The sequence below is a fragment of the Leopardus geoffroyi genome, chromosome B4, assembly GCF_018350155.1.
Source record: "Leopardus geoffroyi isolate Oge1 chromosome B4, O.geoffroyi_Oge1_pat1.0, whole genome shotgun sequence".
Classification (NCBI taxonomy): domain Eukaryota; kingdom Metazoa; phylum Chordata; class Mammalia; order Carnivora; family Felidae; genus Leopardus; species Leopardus geoffroyi.
This window is the reverse complement of record NC_059341.1, coordinates 121,225,259-121,250,018: the sequence shown is the minus strand read 5'-3', so window position 1 is coordinate 121,250,018 and position 24,760 is coordinate 121,225,259. Positions and strand designations below refer to the sequence as shown.

The following is a 24,760-nucleotide window of genomic DNA, read 5'->3' as shown; positions in this document are numbered from 1 at the left end:
TGCCTCAGTTCATTACTTTTCGCAGGTCTCTGGTCACATCCCCCCTTTTAGAGATTTCTGTCCATCCATCCTTCTCCCATTCCTGTCACTCCTTTTCTCCCTAGCCCTACTTACTGGTCTCAGTGAACATTTAGAACCTTTTGATATACTATATTCTTTCTTATTTGTTGAGTAGCATGTAAGTTACATGAGTGCAGGAATTCATTTGATACATTGCTATCCCTATCTCCTAAAATACTGTCTTGCCTAGTAGATATTCAAAAAACATACTTTCGTGATGTCTGGGAGAATAAAGACAGCTTAAAAACACTGGACACAGCTAAAGTTGAATATGACTATGACAACAATGTGCAGTATAACTTCCTGCTTATGGAAATGTTCTATAATCTATAATGAAGTGGCTATTGAGCACTTGAAATGTGGCTAGTGCAATTAAGGAAGTGAATTTTAATTTTATTTATATTTAATCAATTTGAATTTTAATAGCCATGTGTTGCTAAATGGCTGCTATTTTGTATAGCACAGATAGCAAAGACTGAACAAAGGGTATTCTAAAACAGGGAGAGAGGAGGAAAAACAAGTTTAAAAAGTACGGTAAAATCATTGAGATAACCATTAAGAAAGACACACAATAGGTAAAGAGTGAAAGAAAAATAGAGCGGCAAAGGAGCTGCAAGGAGCTGTAGCTCTAGCAAAGCACAGTTCATTGTGCGGGGGGTATCTGGGCCATGGGAATAGGGAAAGAAGTCTAGGGGAAAGAAATATTTAAAGATGTTGAGGTATATTCATAGGGTGGGAGGGCATCGGGTAGGAGAAACACATTTCTTTTGACTAGTGGTGTTCAGGTGGCCACACATACACGAAGGAGAGCATGTATCTAAAGAGAGTTCCAGAAAGACAGAACAGGAAAAAAGGAATTAGGAAACATAATTTAAAAAATAATGAAATGTCTCAAATTTGAAGGAAGAAACAAGCCTTCAAGTTGATAGAGCCATCTAAATGCCGAGCAAAGTGAGTGAAAGACAAATCTTACCTAGACATATTGGTGACATTTCGTAATACTGAAGACAAAGAGAAAAGTCTTAAACTCTTTTAGAGAGAAAAGCAAAAGGATGAAAGTCAGGTTTATTTGCATCATACTCTCCATTGGCAACATTGGATGCTAAAAGATAGTTAAGTAATATCTTCAAAATTCTGTGGGACAATAATTTGAACCTTAACTTTTAATTTTTTTACTGTTTATTTTTGAGAGTGGAGGGAGAGAGAGAGAGAGAGAGAGAGAGAGAGAGAATGAGAGAATGAGAGAATGAGAATGGGCAGGCGAGGGGCAGAAAGAGAGGGAGACACAGAATTGGAAGCAGGCTCTAGGCCCTGACCTGTCAGGACAGCCCAGCGCGGGGTTTGAACTCACGAATTGCGAAATCATGACCTGAGCCGAGGTCAGACACTCAACCTACTGAGCCACCTAGGTGCCCCAAACCTTAACTTTTATTTTAAAGGCAAAAATAAGGGGGTGCCTGGCTGACTCAGTTGGAGGAGCATGTAACCCTTGATCTCGGGTTGTAAGTTCAAACCCCATGTTGGATGTAGAGATTACTTAAATAAATATTTAAATATAAAAATTTTAAAAAGTAAAGGCAAAAATAAGAACAGTTTTTTTTAATAGAAAGAATTAATTAAAATGAAAAATTAGTAAGGAACAGTAATAAGAAACTAGTAAAACTTGGTGTTAAACCTAAATTTTTGTTCATTTCTATAAGGAAAATTGTTTTTAATGTGTAACTAAAATTCTATATGACGTTTGTATGAGAGGTTGCACTGGGGGGAAAAGGAAGGGAAATAGGTTAATAAAATTGTGCTTAAGTTTTTGTCTTGTTTTTGTTTTTTTTTTTTTGTCCTTTTAAGAGGACAGTTACACTAGACTTTGATAGAACAATGTGTGTTTAAATAATATGTGCTAATATTGTATATATAACCTTAGATTACTAAAGATAATAATCTTTAAACCATTAGGACTGAGGAGAAACTTGGATGACAATATCCAATCTAACAAAAGGTAAAAAATTAAAAATGGAATAAAAAGGAAGCATGATAAATAGAAAACATTAAATTAGAATATAACAGTTAAGTCATTGTGGTAAATATGAATGGTTTAAATTCCCTTGTTAAAAGGCAGAGGCACTAAGATAGTGTTAGGGGAAAAATCAAGGTATGTGCGGCAGGACATATTCCTTCAAATTTCAAAAATATTCCTTCAAAATAAAATGACACAGAGACACTGAAAATATGTGATGGAACAAAAATATATACCAGACAAAAGCTAACAAAAAGGAAGTGAGAGATAACATTAAATTTAAAACTAACAGTGGGAAATGGGACAGTTTTTTAAAAGAGTTTTAGAGCATTTTTAGGTTTACAGCAAAATTGAGCAGAGGCACAGAAATTTCCCATATACCCACTGCTACCACAGGTGTATAACCTCATAGCCTCTCCTGTCATAAACATCTTCCACCTGAGTGATACTTTTGTTACAGTTGATGAACCTACATTGACATATCATTATCACTCAAAGCCCATAGTTTACATTAGAGTTATTCTTGGTGTCATACATTCTGTAAGTTTGGACAAACATATAATGACATATATCCATCAGTTTAGTAATAACTTACAGAGCAGTCTTGCAGCCCTAAAAATCTTCTGTACTCTGTTTATCCTCCCTCCCTACTGCAGCCCCAATCTTATTACTGTCTCCATAGTTTTACCTTTTCCAGAACGTCATGTAGTTGGAATCATATAGTATGTAGTCTTACTAGATTGGTCTTTTTCATTTAGTAATATACATTAAAGTTTCCTCTCTGTTTGTCCCTCCCCCCCCCCCCCCAGGTTTAATAGCTGATTTCTTTTTAGAGCTGAATAATATTACATTGTATGTACCACAGTTTATTTATCCATTCACCTACTTAGGGACATTGTGGTTTCTTCCACTTTTTGGTAGTTATAAATAAAAAACTATCACAAAACATCCATGCGCAGGCTTTTGTGTGGACATAATTTTTCAGCTCCTTTGAGTAAATACCAAGGAACATGATTGCTGGGTCTTATGGTAAATATATGGTTTATTTTGTAAGAAAGTGGTTGTACCATTTCTCACCAGCAGTGAATGAGAGTTCCTGCTGCTCCACATCCTTCCTTGCATTTATTGTCTGTTCTGGATTTTGACCATTCTAAATCACTGTTTAGTCATAAGTTGTTTTAATTTGCATTTCCCTGATGACATATGACATATGATGCAGAGTATGTTTTCATATGCCATTTGCCATCTGTTTGTCTTCTTTGGTGAAGTGCCTGTTAAATTTTTTGACCCCAAAGATTTCATTGATAAAAGACCTCCCAAAACACAAGTCAGTCATAAACTTTTATCTATCTAACAACATAACTGAAAAATATAAAGCAACCCTATTTGTAATCATACCATATTAAGATACTATAACCATACTGAGGTGCCTGGGTGGCTCAGTCGGTTAAGCATCTGGTTCTTGCTTTTGGCTCAGGTCATGATCTTGCAGTTTTGGGGATCCTTCTTCCCTGTTCTTGCTGTCTCTCTCTCTCAAAATAAATAAACAGTAAAAAAAAAAAAAAAAAAGTATAACCATACTGAGAAAACCTGCTTCAGAGTACATTTTAAAAATTTTTTTAAAGTGAGTACATAAAAATCAATTATGGAGAATTTGAGTAATGTGGAGATATATATACACATATATGTATACATATGTATACATATGTATACATATGGATTCAAAAAACAGGAAAATTTAAATACCCATGAAACTTCTATTTATTGAATCTCAAAGAAATAGCACCTAATTCCAAACCTTACAGTTCATGCAGACTGTTTCTCTCATTTCAGTGAAATAAGGTTTGTCATTAACACAAAAGTATAGCAGAAAATAAAATATTTATGCTTGATAAATTTTAAAACACCCTTAAAGTAATTCTTGGGGAATTATTGGCAATGAAGTGAGATTAGATTATTTTTAATGCTTCCCCACTCTAAAATGCTATCATTCAAGATTGATTCCTGGTATTTCTCACATTCCCTAAATGCAGAACCTAACTTACCAAATAAGTACTCTTTGCTAAAGAAGACAAAAGCAATATTGTTTTTAAATGAGAGGTTTGTAATATCTGAAAAAATCCACTTGCATACACATATTAGAGAAATAGAATTAAACATTAAAATGAGTAAAAAACTAATTTAAAAATCCAGGGGCTTTATGGCTCCTGATCTCAGGGTTGTGAGTTCAAGCACCATGTTGGGTGTAGAGTTGGCTTAAAAAAATAAAAAAATTTAAACATAAAAAAAAAACCAAGGTGCTTGGAAATTTCTCCTCCTTGAGTGTTCTCCCCAACATTTCTTATCTGTATTTTACAGTTAGGTACGTATATATTTTACCAGTTGTGAACTGTATTTTATTAATTTTTTAGATTTTTATTTATTTTGAGAGAGAGAGGGAGCATGAGTGGGGGAGGGGCAGAGAGAGGCGTGAGAGAATCCCATTCAGGGAGGCCTTTGCAACATTTGGAATCGTGAGATCCTGTCCTGAGCCAAAATCAAGGGTCCAATGCTCATGGGACTAAGTAACCCAGGCACCCTGTGAGCTGTATTTTAATGCAGTAGCTAGGGGCGCCTGGGTGGCGCAGTCGGTTAAGCGTCCGACTTCAGCCAGGTCACGATCTCGCGGTCTGTGAGTTCGAGCCCCGCGTCAGGCTCTGGGCTGATGGCTCAGAGCCTGCAGCCTGTTTCCGATTCTGTGTCTCCCTCTCTCTCCGCCCCTCCCCCGTTCATGCTCTGTCTCTCTCTGTCCCCAAAAAAATAAATAAACGTTAATGCAGTAGCTAAAGGCCAAAGTAAATCACCGGTCAGGCAAAGGTATATGCATGAAGATTGGTTCAATATGGAAATTCTGTTTGCATTTGTCTTTAAAGTTGTGTGAATTTAAAAAAAAAAAAAAAAAATCACGTCTTTGTTACTAGTCTACCCTAATGAAAGCAAGGTAATAACTATTTTTATTTTCTCATTAAGGCATGTCTCACAAATTATGCACTTAATTTCTTACATCTGGGAAAACTAGAAGCTGATCCTTATTAAATGTACTACATTTTAAGAATATATTTTTTCTTGTCTTTAAAATGATATTTAATTGGGTCTTTTCAGCAGAGCACTTTAGGTAGTGAGGGCATATTAGAGGAAAAGGCATATGCTAGATTTTTAAAAATATCTAAACTCAGAAGCATCAAATGTAAGGCATCAAAGTATCAAAACAGTCTCCCATCTGGAGCAATGGCTATTGTGGCATTGGTTCTCAACTCAAACGATTGTGATGGAGGGACTACCTCCCAATATATTATATCAGAACATAATGGGGAAGGGGCAATGTATATTTAAAGGTCTGTAATAAGCAGCTCTTCCATACACACTCCTAGAATCATTGCTGTAATGGTTCCTAACTGGGAATGTGGGAAGATTTTTTTAGTAATGAAACCTAGTGGTTGGTGTAAAGCCTAAACTCTGAAGAGTCTGTATGACCAGAGAAGAAAAATGAATAGAAATTTCTTATTGGAATAAACAAATAACTAGTAAAGTCTATATTTAAAGTCAGAAATTTATCAATACCTTCTGTAGTACTGATAACAATTAATATTCGGATAATGCTTGCCAATTTATAAAGTTATTTTACATTAAATATCAACTAATTCTTACCAGAACCCTTTGAGATAATTAAAGCAAGTATTCTTATCACCTCCATTTTGCAAATGAAGAAATGTAAGTTTAGACACATCGAGTGGCTTCTTCAAGTTGAAAGAGCCTGTGCTAAGGGAAAAAGTATGTTACTGTAAGAAGCTGCCCATTTCATCCATGAGAGGCATGGATTTTTTCATCATAATTTGTCCAAAAAACTTGAAAGAAGCTCTTTAAAGTATATAAAAGGAAATAGATCTTTCTACTCTAACAGATTCCAATCACCTCTATCATTCACAAGTTCTCTCTCTTCCCGTTCCCTCTCATCTTTTTACCTTCTTCCTCCTGCCCCTTCCCTCCCATTCTCTTCCTTTTTATTTCTTCCTTTTCACTTCCTACCTCCTCCTCCTTACTTACCTCTCCCTCTTTAGCTCCCCTTACCCTGTACATGGCTCTTCCTCTCCTCCCATCCTTCCCACTCTTCCATTCTCCATCTTTCTTCTCCCTCCTTCTCTGCCTCATTCTTCTTTCCCTCTCCCCATATGTCTTTCTTTTCCCTTCTGTCTCCTCCTTCCCTTTTTTCTCTTCATCCATCTCCCAATGATTGAAATAAGTGGATTTCAGAATTGTTTAGTCAGTGTTTTTTCATTATTCTTAGGATCCCATGAGAAGTGAGATATAAGCTAAATAGAGGAAGTCCTGGGTCCTCTATTATCCTAACTATAGTCAGTGTAACTCAGCTCTTATTTTTAGTCTATATTAGCATTCTGTGACAAGTTTCATTTAAAAGAAGTTTTGCTCCTTTTAAAGTCTGAAAATGAAAGTATAAGTTGCTAATCAAGTAGAGGTGTTATTAGAGAGTATAGAACTTGGCTTTCCTGTGGCATAGTATTTTCTTACAGTTTCTGTAAGTTTCTCTTACAGTCAGTACCAAGCTGAGTGGTATGCAAGTCTGAACCAACACAACAGTTTTTGTAGCTTTTTTCTAGTTATATTACTAAAAACATAACTGATGCAAGCCATTATTATAAAAAGTAGTTTCTGATTTGGGACTACTATAATAAAATGAAGCATAGAACGGACCAAAACTCAACTTGATGTCATTTAACCATGTAAATAGAACTATTCCATTTATATATAGAGAGAGAGTAGGGGTAAAATTGATGGAATCATCATGGAGAATAATTTGGCAATATGAACAAAAGCTTTAAAAAATGTTTCTTCTTTGACTTTATTCCCTTCTTGGAATCTTTTTAAGGGGAAAAATTATATTGAGCAGATATTACTCCTTAGTCCACTCAATACAATTTGATTTGGCAAACTGCTGTTCTCTCATTTCATGTTATTTTGGTGGACGTGACAATCATGTGACCCTATCACAAAAGTGGGAATAGGTCCCAGCTTGACCAATCAAAAGACTTCCACCTTTGGATGGGAGGGCTGGGTGGCTCAGTCAGTTAAGAGTTTTTGACTCAGGTTCCGATCCCATGATCTTGAAATCCAGCTCTGCGTTGGGCATGGAGCCTGCTTGAGGCTCTCTCCCTCTGTCTCTGTCCCTCCCCCACTTACGCTTGTGCATGTGTGCACACACTCTCACTCAAAAAAAAAAAGACCAGCCTTTGGGACACAGTGAGTGGTACATGAGTTGACTATGATCTAAGTATTGAGGTTTTGTGAATTGATAAGGACACTAAGAGAGAAAGGGTCACAGGCTGTAAAACTTGTTTGGGGTCATTAGAGACCACCTTTGCCATCATATGACTGGTCCAACACAAAGGAAAAGAAAAATGGACTTGAGAAATATAAAATCAGGTTCCTAAAATGACACTCCTGAAGACATCATATGAACCCAATATCCACTATCAGTGATGGACTGAAGCACCATCATTTGGACTCCCTGTTAGAGTCAAATACATTTCCTTTTTTATTACAAAAAAATTTATTTTTTTATTGAAGTATGGTTGACTCACAATGTTATATAAGTTTTAGGTACATTTTCTTTTTTAAAAGCAAGTTTTGATTTGGGCTTCAGTTCACATGCAACCTAAAGTGCTCTGACTATATATGATCCAAAAAGGAAGAAAAAATGTTGACGTAGATACTTCCTGCCTAATTTTTTTATTAAAAATTAATTTTTAATAAAAACATTTTTGAGATATAATTTACATACCATACCATTCACCCAATTTAAGTATACAATTCAGTCATATTTAATATGTTCACAAATGGTGCAGTCCCTCCCCATTCCTCCTCCACCCTAGACAACCACTGATTTACCTTTGGTCTCTGTAGATTTACCTATCTATTCTGGACATTTCATATAAGTGAAATCATGTAGTATTATGGCCTTTTATTACTAACTTCTTTCGCTAGATATTTTCAAAGTTCATTAATGTCGTTCCATATATTAGTACTTCATCCCTTTGTAAGGCCAAATAATATAATATTCATTATATGGATTTACTAAATATTGTTTATCCATCCATTGCATGATGGACATTTGGATTGTTTCTACTTTTTGGCTCTTATGAATTATACTGCTATAAACATGTATGTATAAGTTTTTCTTCTGGGTATATATTTTAAGTATAGAATTATTGGGACATGTAACTATTTTTAACCATTTGAGGAACTGCCAGACTGTTCTCCATAGTGGTTGCACCATTCTACATGTTTACCAGTAGCAGCATATAAGAGTTCCAACTTCACTTGTTTGCCAACACTCATTAATACCTGACTTTTTTATTATAGGCATCTTAGTGAGTATGAAGTGGTTTACCGTTGTAGTTTTGGGTTTGTTTGTTTATTCATCATAATAAGTGTACTCTTTAATCCCCATCACCTGTTTCACCTATTACATCTCCTTCCCGCTCCCCTCCCCCCAACCATTCTCTGGTAACCATCAGTTTGTTCCCTATAGTTAGGAGTCTTTTTCTTGGTTTGTCTCTCTCTCTTTTTTCTTTGCTCATTTGTTTTTGTAAATTCCACATGTGGGTGAGATCATATGGTATTTGTCTTTCTCTGACTTATTTTGTTTAGCAATTACATTCTCTTCCTCGTCCGTGTTGTTGCAAATGGCAAGATTTCATTCTTTTTGATGGCTCATAATATTCCATGTATGTATACATCTTACTTTATTCACTTATCTATCCATGACACATGGGCTGCTTCCATAGTTTGGCTATTATAAATGATGCCGCAATAAATGTAGGGGTGTATGTATCCCTTCAGATTAGTGTTTTTGTATTTTGGGGGGGTAAATACCCAGTAGTGCAATTACTAGGTCATAGGGTAGTCCTATTTTTAACTTTCTGAGGAATTTCCATACTGTTTTTTACAGTGGTTGCACTGGTTTGCATCCCCACCAATAGTGTGTAAGGGTTACTTTTTCTCCACATCCTTGCCAACACTGGTTGTTTCTTCTTTGTTTGATTTTAGCCATTCTGACAGGTGTGAGATGATGTCTCATTGTAGTTTTGATTTGCATTTCCCAGATATTAATGAATGAATGATGTTGGGCATCTTTTCATGTGTCTTTTGAACAGGCCATCTGGATGTTTTCTTTGGAGAAATGTCTGGATTTTTATGGATTTTTTAATTGGATTTTTTTTTTATTTTTAATTGGGTTATTTGTGTTTTGGGGGGTGGGTAATCAGTTGTATCAGTTCTTTATAGATTTTGGATACTAACCCTTTATCAGATATGTCATTTGCAAATAACTTCTCCCATTCAATAGGTTGCCTTTTAGTTTTGTTGATTATTTCCTTTGCTGTACAGAAACTTTATATTTTGATATAGTCCCAATAGTTTATTTTTACTTTTATTTACCTTGCCTAAGGAGACCTATCTAGAAAATTGTTGCTACAGCCGATTTCTACTGAAAGCTTAGAATTTTCTGAGCATAAGTTTTGCATATTTTTTGTTAAATTTATTTTTAAGTATTTTATTTTTTTGGTGACATTTTAAATAGAATTGTTTTCTTCATTTTAGTTGTGATTGTTCATTACACGTGTTTAGAATAACAACTGATTTTTGTATACTGACCTTATATCCTGCAACCTTGCTGAGATCATTCATTAGTTCTAAGAGTGTTTTAGTGGATTCTTTAGGGTTTTTTTTCTATATACAAGATCATGTCATCTGTGAATAGAGATAGTTTGTTCCCCTTCCTTCCTTCCTTCCTTCCTTCTTCCTTCCTTCCTTCCTTTTTCTTTCTTTCTCTCTCTCTTTCTTTCTTTTTTCTTTTCTTTTCTTTTCCTTCCTTTTCCTTTCTTTCTTTCTCCCCCCCCCCCCCAAAGGAGAGTGCACGTGTGCACACAAACAGGGGAGGGGGCAAGGGAGATTGGGAATCTTAGACTGGCTCCATGCCCAGCTCAATCTCACAACTGTGAGATTATGACGTGAGCTGAAATCAAGACTCAGACACTTAACTGACTGAGCCACACAGGTGCCCTATTTTTTTCCTTTCTAATCTGGATTCCTTTTACTTTTTTGTTTGTTTGTTTGTTTGCCTAATTGCATTGGCTAGAACCTTTAGGATAATGTTGAGTGAAAGTGGTGAGAACAAATATGCTGTCTTATTCCTGATCTTAGGGGGAAAATGTCTGGTCTCTTACCATTAAGTATGATATTAACTCAATAGATGCCCTTTATCAAATTGAGGAAGTTTCCTTTTGTTCCTAGTCTGCAGAGTATTTTTATCATGGAAGTGTTGATTTTTTCAGACGTTTTCTCCATCTATTGAGATGATGTGGCTTTTGTTGTATTGATGTGATGTATTACATTAATTGATTTTCGGATATTAAATTAACCTTGCATTCCTGGGATAAATCAACTTGGTCATGGTGTATAATTATTTATACATACTATGAGGTTCAGTTTACTAATGTTTTGTTGAAGATTTTTATTTTCATATTTATATAAGCATATTCGTTTTAGTTTTCATGTGGTTTCTTTGTCTGGCTTTATATAATGAATTGAGAAATGCTCCTCAATTTTTTTTTTTCTTTTTCTTTTTTTTTTTTTTTTTCAACGTTTATTTATTTTTGGGACAGAGAGAGACAGAGCATGAACGGGGGAGGGGCAGAGAGAGAGGGAGACACAGAATCGGAAACAGGCTCCAGGCTCTGAGCCATCAGCCCAGAGCCCGACGCGGGGCTCGAACTCACGGACCGCGAGATCGCGACCTGGCTGAAGTCGGACGCTTAACCGACTGCACCACCCAGGCGCCCCGGTTTTTTGATTCTTGATCAGACTCTTTACCTGCTATATGGGTATTTGCATTGTCTATTTTTTCTTTAGGTATATTTTAGTATTTTGGGTTTTGGGGAATTATTCTGTTTCATGTAGGTTAATCTAATTTATTGGTGTATAGTTGTTCATAGTATTCCTTTTAATTTTTATTTATGTAAGGTTGATAGTAATGTCACCTTCTTAATTTCAGATTCTAGTAATTTCTTTCTTTTTTTTTTTTTTTTTGTCAGTTTAACTAGACTTTTGTTGATTTTGTTCACCTTTTCAGTGAACGAGCTTTTGGCTTTATTGACTTAACTTGTGTTTCTATTTAATTATAATGTTTTCATACTAATAGAGATGTATTTCCTAAAATTAGTTTTTCACAATAGAACTTAATATATATCACATATTTTGCAATGTTACCTGAGCATTTTATTTGTCCGATCAGATTCTCAGATGCTTAACACTGGAAATGATTTGAAAAACAAAGTCAAAAGTGACTCAGTCCTGCTTACCAGTGAAGAGTATGATGTGAAGGAACAGCACAGCATCACTCAAGCCACTCAGACAAGTCCAGAGGTTCCTTGGCCTTCTCAGTTGGTTAACTTTCCTGGGTGCTCCTTTGATTTTACTAGGGAACAGGTAATAGGAAAACTAATTTATTCTCATTCAATTTGGGCAATTAAAACAAATACTAGATACTAAAAAGTTAAAACATTATTCATTTATTCATTTAAATAATGTTTATTGAGTGCTTATTATGTGCCCAGGCACTGTGTTAGATGCCATGGATATAGTGTTGAGCAAGATTGGAACATTCCCAGCCTTCACAAAGGTTGTAGTCTAATGAGAAGGTAGAGGAGTAAATGTGGGAGAGAACCAGTTCCTGGAATCTAGAAAAGAATCCTGGAGGATAGGTTCTTTTTGATGTCTTATTTTTAAGTTTGTGAAAGTATTATAATATTTCAGAACATTGGAAAAATATTTTTAAACAACTTTAATGTATTCTAACTGTCTGCAGTGCTATCAATATATATTTTAAAAATTTTCCTCTCAGACTCTTTTCCATAATTTTTCAAAATAATTATTATTCTAATGTATATACTATATATATTTTTTACTTAACATGGTTTAACAAATATTTTTCCATATTGCTACATATGCTTCATATTTATTTTAATGGCAGAGTAATATGGATGTGAATGTACTATCACTTTTTTTTAAGTTTATTTATTTATTTTGAGAGAGACAGAAAAAGTGCAAGCAGGGGAGGGGCAGAGAGAGAGGGAGAATCTCAAGCAGGCTCTGTGCACAGAGCCTGACATGGGCTGGCTCGAACTCATGAAACTGTGAGATCATGACCTGAGCCAAAGTCAGGAGTTGGATGCTCAACCAACTGAGCCACCCAGGTACCCCGTGCTATCACTTCTAATTCTTCCTCTTAATATTTGTTAACATTTGAGTTGCTTCTTATTTTTGTTATTATAAATAAAATATCCAGCAGAATTTTAATTCTCTATGCTAGAACCAAAGAATGAGTTCACTTATCTGTTCACCAGAATTTTTTGGATGTCACCTTTGAGCTAGGAATAGAAAATTGAACAATATATCATCCCTATCAAGAAACTTGAAGTCTAGTGGGAAAGATAGAAGTGTGTAATTGATGGTCATAACATACTGCAATGCAAGTGCAATGCTGGAGATTGGAGAAATATAGGGAATACCCAACTTGGTTTAAGGCAGGAATTCTTAAGCTGGACCCAAAGAAGTCTTGAGAACTTTTTGAAATTAAACATGTATATATTAATGTATCTGTGTAAATGTGTTTTGGAGGAGAGAAAGGTCTTACTGAGTTTTATCATTAAATCTTCATAGTTAGGGGTTAGGGAATAGTTTGAAGAGGAAAAAGTACTTCAACTGAGTCTTAATGTGGGAGGGGAGACCTATTGGCCATCTGGATGAAATGTTTAATGAGATATTCAGAATATGGGCCTGTGGCTCAAGACAAAGTTTCGTGCTAGATCAAGTTATGTGATAGACCCATAGGAGTAGATGAGATCATCTAAGAGAGTGAGTGACTCAAGTTATAAGATGACCAATTACAGAATCTAACAGAGTAGTAACATTTAAGGGTTCTTAAACAGCAGAGGAAAAGAAGAAAAGCCTGTGGGTGAACAGAGATAAACATGAAAGAACTGAGGCATAAAAGGTAAAAGAGAGAGGCTTAGGAAGGAAGAGCAAGGTCAGCAGTGTGTAAAACCACAGAGAGGTCGAGGGGATTTGAAATTAAACAGAATCACTATTAGATTTATAAAGTGCTTCATCTTAAGTCCACTCTCACCAGCATTGGGTGTTTTTAGATACTGTGTAAATAGTCTGTGTATTCTCAAAATGATTAAATTCTCTTACTTCCCAAATTTATCATTTCAGCTCATGGAAGAGAATGAGTTTCTTAAACAGGAATTGGCCAAAGCTAAAATGGCTCTTGCAGAGGCTCACTTGGAAAAAGATGCTCTTCTTCATCATATAAAGAAGATGACAGTTGAATAACAGGAATGGCAATCAAAAATTAAAATTAATAGCTGTGGAGTAGGGAGGTTGTATTTATAATGTTATGTTACCAGTAGCAGAAGACTTTCCTTTTCATGAAATGACAATAAAATGAAGTAGAATGTGATGAAGTGGTGACTGTTCCAAAGCCAGTTTAGAAAGTATTAGGTACGGGCATTACAATCTTTTGGTTGTTTTGTGTTTTGGGGTTTAACCCTCTTTTAAACTGGTATGATATGGGGAAGTCAGCACATACTGTAAAATAATTACATGCCTAATGGAAAGAAGGTGTCATTTCCTAATTTTGATATCACATTATAGGCACTTTTTAAAAAGAAAATTGGAAAGCTATTGTGTTCCCACAGATTGCTGGTTTTATTTATCACTATTTGTTAATAATTTATTTACAAAGATTCAAATGCTTTTAGGGCTAATGTAATTAAAAGGAGGCTTACCTTTTAAATGTTATTAAAATTATGTACTTAAATCTATAATTATTTAATTACTGTGGAAAAGTCCAATCAAGTTAATAAATTATATTGACTGGGTTTGAAAATTCTGGAAAATCATCACCCTACTGAACTTACAAAGTAATTTGAAAATGTGAAAAACAAATCATTTACAATGATTAACAAACTGTATAAGTTAAAGCTATAATTTTCAACTAAAAGATCGTACAAATGTAAAAATAAAAAGCACAAACTGTAAAAAAGCAAAGCATTACAGTATATGGCCAACTGATTTAGAAAGCATTACTTGTACATTCCTTAAACAGTTTATGTTAGAAGTAAAAGAGTAATTTAACTGTCCCTACATTTGGTAGCATTTGTAACTACAAGAATTTTAATTAGTACTATTTATATTATTTCTTTACCTTTATCTTTTCTCTATTTAAGGAGGGGAATGTTTGCAGAGAATTTTCTTTTCATATACATAAAATTTCATACCATTCTTGTAGTAACATATTAGGTAGATGTTTACACATATTGTATTTATAAAGCTAGTTTTGATTAAAGGTCTCTGTGATATAAATATTATCTTCTATAATAAGAATAATGGTACATTTTGAATTCTATTTTCTAGGGATTGTTAAGATTGAAACCAACATGAGAGAGAAAATCATGCATTATAAAAGTTTATGAGTGTTTAAGAAACAGATGTTTTTAAAGATTTAAAATATATTTCTGATAGAATTAAACTAAGTAGGGTCTATTTTAAAATTCACATTCTTAAACATAAATATATCCAAGCTATAACATGAAACAGCTCAGACTACTCTTTAAGATACTTGAAGATTTTAAATGACATTACAACACTTATGGTGCTTTGCTTGTTTGGCATGACTTCCATAGCCATCCCTATATCGGAATACTTGGAGGAAAATACATGTTTCATTTACATTAAGTGTTGGAGTGATTTAGATTTCACTGAAAACAATACTGGCCTTTTTTTTCCTTCTGTAACATCCATTTTCATTGACATTATTTAAAAATACAGGCCTGTTGTGGGAGCTGAGGATATAGCAAAGAACAAATTAAATTGTTAATTTTTTACCTCAGAGTATTTTAAAAATCACCTTTAAACCATGTTAATCTAAAACTATATAGTAGTCTTAGACTAAAAGCAAAGGTCTAATTAAAGATTTAAAACATACAGCTTATATCCTTAGTTTAGAGTACTGTTGATTTGTAGGTATTCCACAAAAGCAGTCTCTTACACAAAAGCAGGACTGATGGGACATTAACTTCTTCAGAGCTGACAGTTTCTCAGGACTGCCTTATTTGCTCCATAGAAGTTTTAAATTTATGGTGTAATTGTTTAGTGTTACGGAAGCTGGATGTTTTCCTTTTTCCTTTTTAGTTTACTTGGCCTTCTCAAGAAGCATATAAACAGTAGAGATGATAATTAATATTGATTTGAGCATTCTTATATGCTTTGTTGGACTTTTTAACTTTATAGTGAGTACTATTTTTATAGAGACTTAAAATTCATAAAGCACTTTGAAAAACATTATCTCATGTAATTCTCACAACAAATCTGGGAGGTAGGTATTACTCACATTTTATAACTTTTACCAAACAAACAAACCCTGTGGCTTAAAAAAGAACAAGTGACTTGACTGAAATCACAATCAATAACTTGCCCTTTTGACTTAAATCCCAATTATATGTTTTTATTTTACCTTTGTCATTAATTCACAGATTTTGCCAGAGGTAGGGAAAGGAGTCATTTACTTACTTTTATCTGGTTTTTTTTTATAAGATAAATATAATACTTTTAATTGTGCAAGTGTGATGTGTGTATATTTTTCAAACTACTTAGAAGATAGTGGGAGAACCTTTGTTTAAGTTAACCCCAACCTTTTCACAGTGTGAGAAATACAGGAGTAAACCTATGATAAACTTACCAGAATTTTTTAATGACCATAAAGTAGAAAAAAAAAGTTGCCATATTTTTTATTTATTTTTACTTTTATGTTATTTGCACTGAGTCTCTAGCCAGAGATGTTAGTGGTCACGGGCTGAAATGGTAATTGTGTTTTGCCTTTTAATTTTATGTACATCAAAAACATTTTCTTAGTATCTTGTATTTTTTTTTCTTATCTCATTTTGTCCTAGAATTTCAAAAGACCACCCTGTGACATTAATTGTGATGAAATGTTATTTTTATTTAAGCCACATAAGAATGGCTAGGTGTGATTGCATGAAAATATACGTAGAAAAATTAACCAGTAACTCCTTTCTGGATTTGTTGTAGTTATTTGGTATTTGTCACAAGAGTTATAATAACTTCCACTTTAACAAGTTTTTATTAATCTCCACTCTACTCAAGACATTTCCTATTTCAGTGAATGGTACCACCATCACCCTGGTTCCCAAACTGGAAACCCTGAACTACTCTTAGACACTTTCCTCTCCCTACCTGCCCCCCACCGTCAGCTCTTTACCAGGTCCTGTCATCTCTCGTATTTGTCGGCTTCTCTCCACCTGTCATCGCCTCCCTAACTACCATCAGCACCTTTTGCCTGCTTTACTGCAGTTGCCTCCTGACTGGTCTTCCTACAGCTCCTCTGGCCCTCCTCTGATTCACTCTACTTCAGGCAAAATTCTCTTTTGAAGTGCAGTTTTAATCAAGGCAACCCCCCCCCCCCCATCCCTATTCTTACCCACTTTAATGGCTTTTTCTTGCTCTTAAGATGAAAACAAAAATATTTAAGTTAGAGCCACTATTTAGGGTATAATTCTGAGCATTAAAAGAGTTAATGTCCAAACCATTAAAACGGTGGCTGGCACATAATTGTACATCGTGTTTCAGTTACTTTGTTACTTCGTTGCACTTCAAGTTATCTGGAATGAGTGGGAATTAAAGTGCTTCTTCCACCACAGGAGCCTTTGTTTGTGTTCCTTTGTCTTGAAATACCTCTTCCTGTTGCATTGCCTAGTTTAATTCTTATTTGTCTTTCAGATCTCACTTATTCATCACTTCCTCAGGGAAGCATTCCTTAATTCCGGTCACACAGTAAGAACCACTGTTGTCTGTTATCACATGAACACATACCTCTACTTAGCGTTGAACATCTTTGTAATTTTATATGTATTTATTTGATTAATGTAGACCCTCTAGACTGTAAACCCCCATGAGGACAGGAACTGTGTTTTTGTTGTCAATGTTCAACTTTGTATTCCTTATGCCTCATACAGTGGCTGGCACATAGTAGGTGCTCAATAAATCTGTTGAAAGAATAAAATGAGTGGATGAGGTATCAAGGGTGTTTTTTAGGTATTAAGTTTTTCCTCTACGTTGGATTGAGGAGAGATGGAACACTGGTAGAAAGTAAATAGTGGTAGTTATTTAAAGGAACAGACACTTTGAGTCCTTAGGGAAAGAAAAAGGTGGGCAATGGAGAAATTTGCGATAGTGTTTTCTTCAGAATTTTTAGTCTCTGAACTTGTAGTTGATTTATCACAAACCATCACAAAACAGAAAATTAGCACATCACTTCATGAAACTGCTAGAGTGCCAGAATGTCATCTGGCTTTGATTGTAACATATGGTGTTGTGGCTGTGAAGATCTGACAGTCCTATCAGCCAAACAAAATGGAAACAAGGCCAAAAGAGTACTGGCTGAAATAGTTTTCGATTTTTGACAAATTGACTAGTACACAGGATCAGTAGTGCCTAATTCCTTAAAGTACAAAAATCTCATTTTGGTACTCACTTGTTCCTAGAGATGGTGAAAAAGTAAATTTTGAGCTAAGCTTCAGTTTATTTTTAAAAATGTGAAATACTAAAAGCTAGACTTAACACAGGATATAGAAACAAATAATGTTTTTAAAACACATTTCTTCATTAAATTATACTACTCAATAAGTTTTTTTTTTAATTTTTTGCCACCTTTATTTGAGAAATACAAAGGTAAAAGGAAGCAAAAATGTAAGCATGATTGTTTTTACCAGATATTAGATGTCTGATGAATTCTTGTAGAGTGGAGGAAACTCACGTTACTGTTACAGTATTGAAATGTAGCATATATGTTGCTAACACTATTGTGTAGTCTTGGCAGGTTTGAGAATTTGAAACTCAGAAAAATTTTAAGAAATATGAAATCAACCTAATGTCTTTTTTTCCTACTTGTGTAATAAAACATATGTGATAATGTTTTGTTCTTAGAAGAAAACATATCACTAAATCAAAAGAAGAGTAAACTGGGTTTTAAGAGATTTGAAACCATTTAGACAAAAAGGCAGTACTTTATTATAAATTAGATTTTATCTTCAATTTGCTTGTGTCATCTATCAAAAGTCAATTCCTTCTTTACAAGTTATACTAAACTGTTAAGTACAATACTCATTCTTAACTCTTCACTGTTTATATGAAAAAATATTTGCTCAATTAGTGAAGAAATACTTGAGCGTGATGGAGATTAGGAGAGCACAGTGAGGTGATTTAGTCTTTTTCTTGCAGCCATTTGGCAGAATTGTTTTGGCTGATATGACAAAACACTCAAATACTGAATCACAAATGCCATTAGGAATAAATGAGAATAAAAAATAGGTATATGAATGAAAGCTTAAATAGAGATCAGAAGTATCTCTGAAGGATATGAGTGAAATAAATACAGGGGTATGATCAAAGCCTATCATCCCCAATATTTAAAATCATTCCAATTAAAATAGATATATAGTATAATCAGAGCAGGAAATTTTTAAAGTAACCATAGTAAACAAAGACGGTGTAAGGAATATGGTGGACAATATTCCAATAATAAAGCACTTGAAAAAGATTTGTGGGAAGGAATTCACTTCAGTTAAAACCCAAAGCAAAAAATTGGTATGGAAATTCTGTTTTTTTTTTAATGTTTCTTTATTTATTTTGATTTGAGAGAGAGAACGCGCAAGTTGGGGAGAGGGCAGAGGGAGAGAGACAATCCCACGCAGGCTCCACACTGAGTGATGTAGGGCTTGATCTACAACCCTGGGATCATGGCCTGAGCTGAAATCAAGAGTCAGATGCTCAACCGACTGAGCCACCCAGGCGCCCCTGATATGAAAATTCTTAAATGTAATGTGAAAAATTGGCACATGCAGAAATTCAATTCTTCACTAAATGATATGCCCACAACTGTTAAGATTCTAATTTCAACATGGAAAGTGAGAAAATTCACTGCTAGTGGAGACATTTTATTGGTATAGCAATAATATGACATCTTACTTAGCATTTTGTCCAAATTCAAGATATTTGCTTCATAATACTTATTAGCATAATTAGCACGGACAGGTATGATAATCATTTGCTGCTCTTTAAAAAATTTTTAATTTATATCCAAGTAGGTTAGCATACAGTACAATAATGATTTCAGGACTAGAATCCAGTGATTCATCCTCTACATATAATACCCAGTGCTCGTCTCAACAAGTGTCCTCCTCAGTGCCCCTCGCCCAATTAGCCCATTCCCCCACCCAAAGCCCCCCCAGCAATCCTCAGTTTGTTCTGTATATTTAAGAGTCTCTTATGTTTTGTCCCCCTCCCTGATTTTATATTATTTTTGCTTCCCTTCCCTTATTTATGTTCATCTGTTTTGTATTTTAAATTCCTCATATGAGTGAAGTCGTATATTTGTCTTTCTCTGGCCAATTTTGCTTAGCATAATACACTCTAGTTCCATCCATGTTGTTGCAAATGGCAAGATTTCATTCTTTTTGATTGCTGAGTAATACTCCACTGTATCTAGAAACCACATCTTCATCCATCCATCCTTCGATGGACATTTGGGCTCTTTCCATACTTTGGCTATTGTCGATAGCGCTGCTGTAAACATTGGGGTGCGTGTGCTCATTTGCTGCTTTCTTTACTCTGATTTATTTTTACTTTATTCATCCCTTGCAATTGAACGAGATTTTTTTGTGCAAAACAAGAGTTATGAAGGTAAGAGAGTCTGAATAGGCATATGGAATGAGCAAGTTCAGCAACTTTTTCATATCCCATTTCTATAAATTTCCATAATTTAAGGAATTCTTATATCAATAAAAATATGCCCAGACCAAGAATATCTTTATGAAAAGTGGTAGGTTTTTGCTACATTGGTACAGATATTTGAGAAATACTGTAAATGTATATGAGCCTTTTCTATAATTTTAGTGGGGGTACAGTTAATACTTTGCAATTTTTACATGTATCTTTTAGTCTCCTCCCCCACTTTTTGCCTTCAGAATTCAATTTCTTGTAAATATGTTTTGTTAGGGAGGATTTAGCTTGATTTTGTTTCGATCCACTTTTTGTGTAGCTTCATTAGTATGCCCAGAGACCATTTTAGTATGTGACCAAATTTAGAAGTTGAAGCACAAATAATAAAAATAATATACACTGGTGGTTTTATATTCATTTTTTCCTTCCTGTTTGTACAGTCAATATTGCAATATATCATTAAGTCAAAGAATAAAATTGCAGAAGAGTTGGAAGGAACTTAGAAGTCCTCTAGTTCAGCCTCCCACTCAAAACCAGTCCAGGGGGTTGCCTGGATGGCTCAGTCAGTTGAGTGTCCGACTTTGGCTTGGGTCATGATCTCCTGGTTCGTGAGTTTGAGCCCCACATGGGGGTCTCTGCTGTCAGTGCCAAACCTGCTTCAGATCCTCTGTTCCCCTCTCTCTCCTCCCGTCCCCAGCTCGTGGGTGCGCTCTCTCTCTCTCTCTCTCTCTCTCTCTCTCAAAAATAAACATTAAAAAAAAAAATCCAGAGTTTCCAACATGGAGTCACCAAATTACAGCTGAAATTCCTAATGAGAAAACATTCTACCAGACAAACCTTCCTGTTTTAAGTAGTTCTAATTGGCCATTTTTTTTTTTTCCTATTAGTGAATTAGAACATCTCCCTTGTACTACATGTTGGTCCTACATTTTTTATTCACATACAAAAGTGATTATATCTCCTGCCAAGTCTCTTTTCTAGGCTTAGCATCCATAATCCCTTATTTTTCAAAAGACAGTTTGTTCAAAGACTTTACCATTGTCATTTGGATGTACCCCAGTTTGCTAAAGTCCCTCTTAAAACATTTAAATAAATTTGGATGTCTCTGTCTACAATTTAAAGAAAACCCACTTTGAAGGTAGTGATTCCCTAAAAGTTTTAAGTAGAAGTGGTTTAATGTTTCATATTACAAAACAATACATCTAGAGATGAGTGGTTACTGATGCTCATTGATGTTATCAAGGATTATATTCTTTCCATCTTTCTGTCTTCTTCATTGCAGGGCATTTTAGCTTCATACTTCTCTCATGGTTATGAGTTAACCACAGCAAGCTCCAAGCAAAATCTCTTTACACAGCTTCATCCACAGGCAGGGGGAAAGAAAAAAAGTGTTTTCCCTCATCTTCTTTTTAAATCTCCCCAAATTCCTCAGCAGATGCACCCTTATATCTTATTTTGAAATACATCGCATTCCTGTCAAAACCACCATTGGTTAAAATAAATCACTTCCAGTGGATGCTTTCCTGAGTATGTGGTCACTCAAAGGTGAGAACCTGGTTAAAAGGGTCTCTGCCTACCAGAAGGGTCAGAAGCAGATAGATTTGAGTAGGAAATCAACAGTGCAAATCACCAACACTGAATACTTAACACCACGTGGTCTGACGAGGAATACAGTGGGATTTACTAACACAAAACATATTTAAAGGCTAGTAAATGGCAGGCAGCAGGTCTGATGTTAGGATACCAGCTACCTATTCCCAATCACTATTCCCATAGATTCAATCTGGTGGGGAAGATGGGCAAGTAAATTTCAGTTTCAATATGATGTGTTAAGTGCTATGATAAGTGCATGTAACCCAGCCTTGGGGAATCAGAGTAATTCCGAGAGGAGATGTCATCTAAGCCAAAGTCTGAAAGACGTGCCAATTGACTAGAGAGAAGTTTCTAGGCAGCGAACAGTTTGGAGACAAGAGTATATATATTGGAGCATGGTTGCTTTCAGGAGAACCGCACTACTGGTTCAGATATGTCTTTTTAGGGGAGTCCAAGAGTATATTTACTTGGTTTTTAAAGCACTTTCCCCTTCCATATATAATTTTGCTGATTTGTAACCATCAGGATTTTTCCATTCAAGTACATTACTGCTGATTCAGGTCTCCTATCTTGTATATTTGCAATTTATTTCTTAAACTTGAGTGTAAGTCTTCCCATTTACTTCATTCATTTAAGCCCGATATATATTAGGCCAGGAGTCCACAAAATTTTTTTCTATAAAATTTTTTTCTATCTAGCGATAGTTTTTTGTGGATCATGTGGTCTATGTTACAGCTACTCAACTCTGCCACTGTAGAGGGAAGGCAGCCACAGGCAATATGTAAAGGAGTGGATGTGGCTATAGTCCAGCACATCTTTACAGAAATAGGCACTTGGCCTTCGTGTGTCGACCCTGATCTAAACTAGACTGCCTGTATTAATCTAGTCCCAGGATAACTTAAACGCAGCACCAGGAAAGGGAGATTCCATATGTCTTCCTAGTAAGTCTTCCACAGGGATGCTGACCTGAGAAAGAATGGAGACAACGTGAATCTGTAGTTAAATGATGGTATTCACTATACTGACTTGATCAGAGCCATCAGAGAAAGCTACATGTCCAGATAGGCAAGCTCACAAGTTGGTTCAACATTTATATGTTACAACCACTTTGTAATCTCTCTTCATTCCACCCACATTCCCAAGCGGTGCCTTCTTGGATGGCCATGCAGTTTTATCCTTTCATTATCATATCGTTATATTAAGAGTGGTTTGGTACCTTTGACAATCTTGTTTTGTCCCTTTTCAGCCCTTCCTTGGTGATAACTGTGATACTATTAAGTTTTCTTCCGGAGTATGTATGTTGTCTCCATGATCAAAAATATATGAAAACATAGGGCACTCATGGCATTTGTTTTTTAACTGATCTCCTACATTTCACCCTCTGTGTTAGTTTCCTATTGCTGTCATAACAAAATACCAGAGTTATTATTTCACAGTGCAGTGGGTCAGAATTCTAGAAACGGTGTGGTTCAGCTGGGCCCACTTCTTAGGGTCACACAAGGCTGAAGTCATGGTGTCGGCAAGGCTGCATTCCTTGCTGGGGTCTCGGGTGAATCTGCTTCCGAGCACAGTTTGTGAGCCAAGATTAGTTCTTTGTACTTTTAGGGCTGCTGTCCCATTTCCTCATCTTTCTCATCTGAGAATTGTTCTCTGCTTCTAGAAGTTACCCACATTCATGAGCTTGAGACACCCTTTCTCCATCTTCAAACTCTGTGATAGCAGCTTGGGCCCATCTCATACTTCACATCTCCTGACCTCCCCATTCTGCTTCTACTACAGAAAGTTCACTGCTTGTAAGGGCTCCTACAATTAGTTTGGGCTCACTTGGATAATCCAGGATAATCACCCAGTTTAAAGGTCTGTAACCTTAATTATGTCTGCAGAGCCCCTCCCTTTTGCCATGGAAAACAACATAAAGTTCTGGGGAGGGAGGTGAATCTTTGGGGGTCATTATCCCAACTATCACAACCTTGTACTTTGTTGTTGCTGTTGTTGTTTAAGCATAATTGCTTGGATTGTTCACTTAGTTCTAAAATAACCTTCTTAGTATATTTTCTGAGCGTGCTATTTTTAAAATGTTATTTTTCAATTGTACAAATTACTTGGCATGTACATTTATGTAATCATGAAATAGTTTTACTCCTTAATATATCATAAAATTTTCTCCCAAGTCACTCAGTTCTTTATAATTTTAATTATTATATAATACTTCATTGAGTAGATATACTAAAATTTATTTAACAGTTGCTCCATTGTTAATTACTTGGATTTTTCCCAGTATTTCACTGTTATGAATAACTCTAAAATGAACATTTTTTGTGCCCCAAAATTATCTATATGTTGGATTAATTTCTTAGGATAGATTCTCAAAAGTAGAATAACTGCATCAAAGGCCATGGATCTCTCATGATAGAAACTAGTTTCCAAAAGGTTTAAACAAAGTTTGTATCCTCAGAAGCACTCTTACCTGTTTGAATGTCATCATTAAAAACAAAGCAAACAGAATTGAAATGAAAGGACATTACAGGGGCCCCTGGCTGACTCAGTTGGTTAAGTGTCTGACTTCGACCCAGGTCATGATCTCCCTGTTGGTGAGTTAAAGCCCCACGTCAGGCTCTGTGCTGATAGCTCAGAGCCTGAAGCCTGCTTCGGATTCTCTCTCTCTCTCTCTCTCTCTCTCTCTCTCTCTCTCTGCCCCTCTTCTGCTTGTGCTCTGTGGGTAAATACATAGACAATGATAAAAGCTAGTATTACTGTAACAATGTTGTGTAGCTCTATTTTTTGTTTTCCATAAAATTTAAGAGACTAATACATTTTTAAAAACAGTCTAAAAGCTAGTATTGTAATTTTGGTTTGTAACTCCATATTTTGTTATCTATATAATTTAAGAGACGAATGCATTAAGTTATTAGTTAATATTTTTGGAGACACAGTGTATAAAGATGAAATTTTGTGTGACATCAACTGAAAGGAGTAGGGACAGAACTGCTGAAAGAGCAGAAGCAGTGAGAAGTGGTTGGAAACTAAATATAATTTGAAGGTGCAGCCATTAGGGATTTGCTATTGGAATGGATGCAGTTAGTGAGATAGGATTCTGTGCTTTATGACCTGAGCAATTTACTGAAATGCTAGCAGAGTGTTTGACCTCTCTGGATCTGAACATTTCATCTGTGATCA

General features: G+C 35.3%; 1 protein-coding gene across 2 annotated transcripts in view; it reads left to right on the top strand.

The window, feature by feature from the left end:
* UHRF1BP1L (UHRF1 binding protein 1 like) overlaps positions 1-16,913 on the top strand; it is a 111,997-nt gene extending 95,084 nt beyond the window's left edge. For both annotated transcript variants that reach the window (XM_045466045.1, XM_045466046.1), the window contains 2 exons: positions 11,424-11,617; positions 13,406-16,913. In XM_045466045.1, the coding sequence (XP_045322001.1) occupies positions 11,424-11,617; positions 13,406-13,525 (314 nt within the window). In that variant the 3' untranslated portion in view covers positions 13,526-16,913. The remainder of the gene's footprint in view (positions 1-11,423; positions 11,618-13,405) is intronic.
* Positions 16,914-24,760: the final 7,847 nt, after the last annotated feature.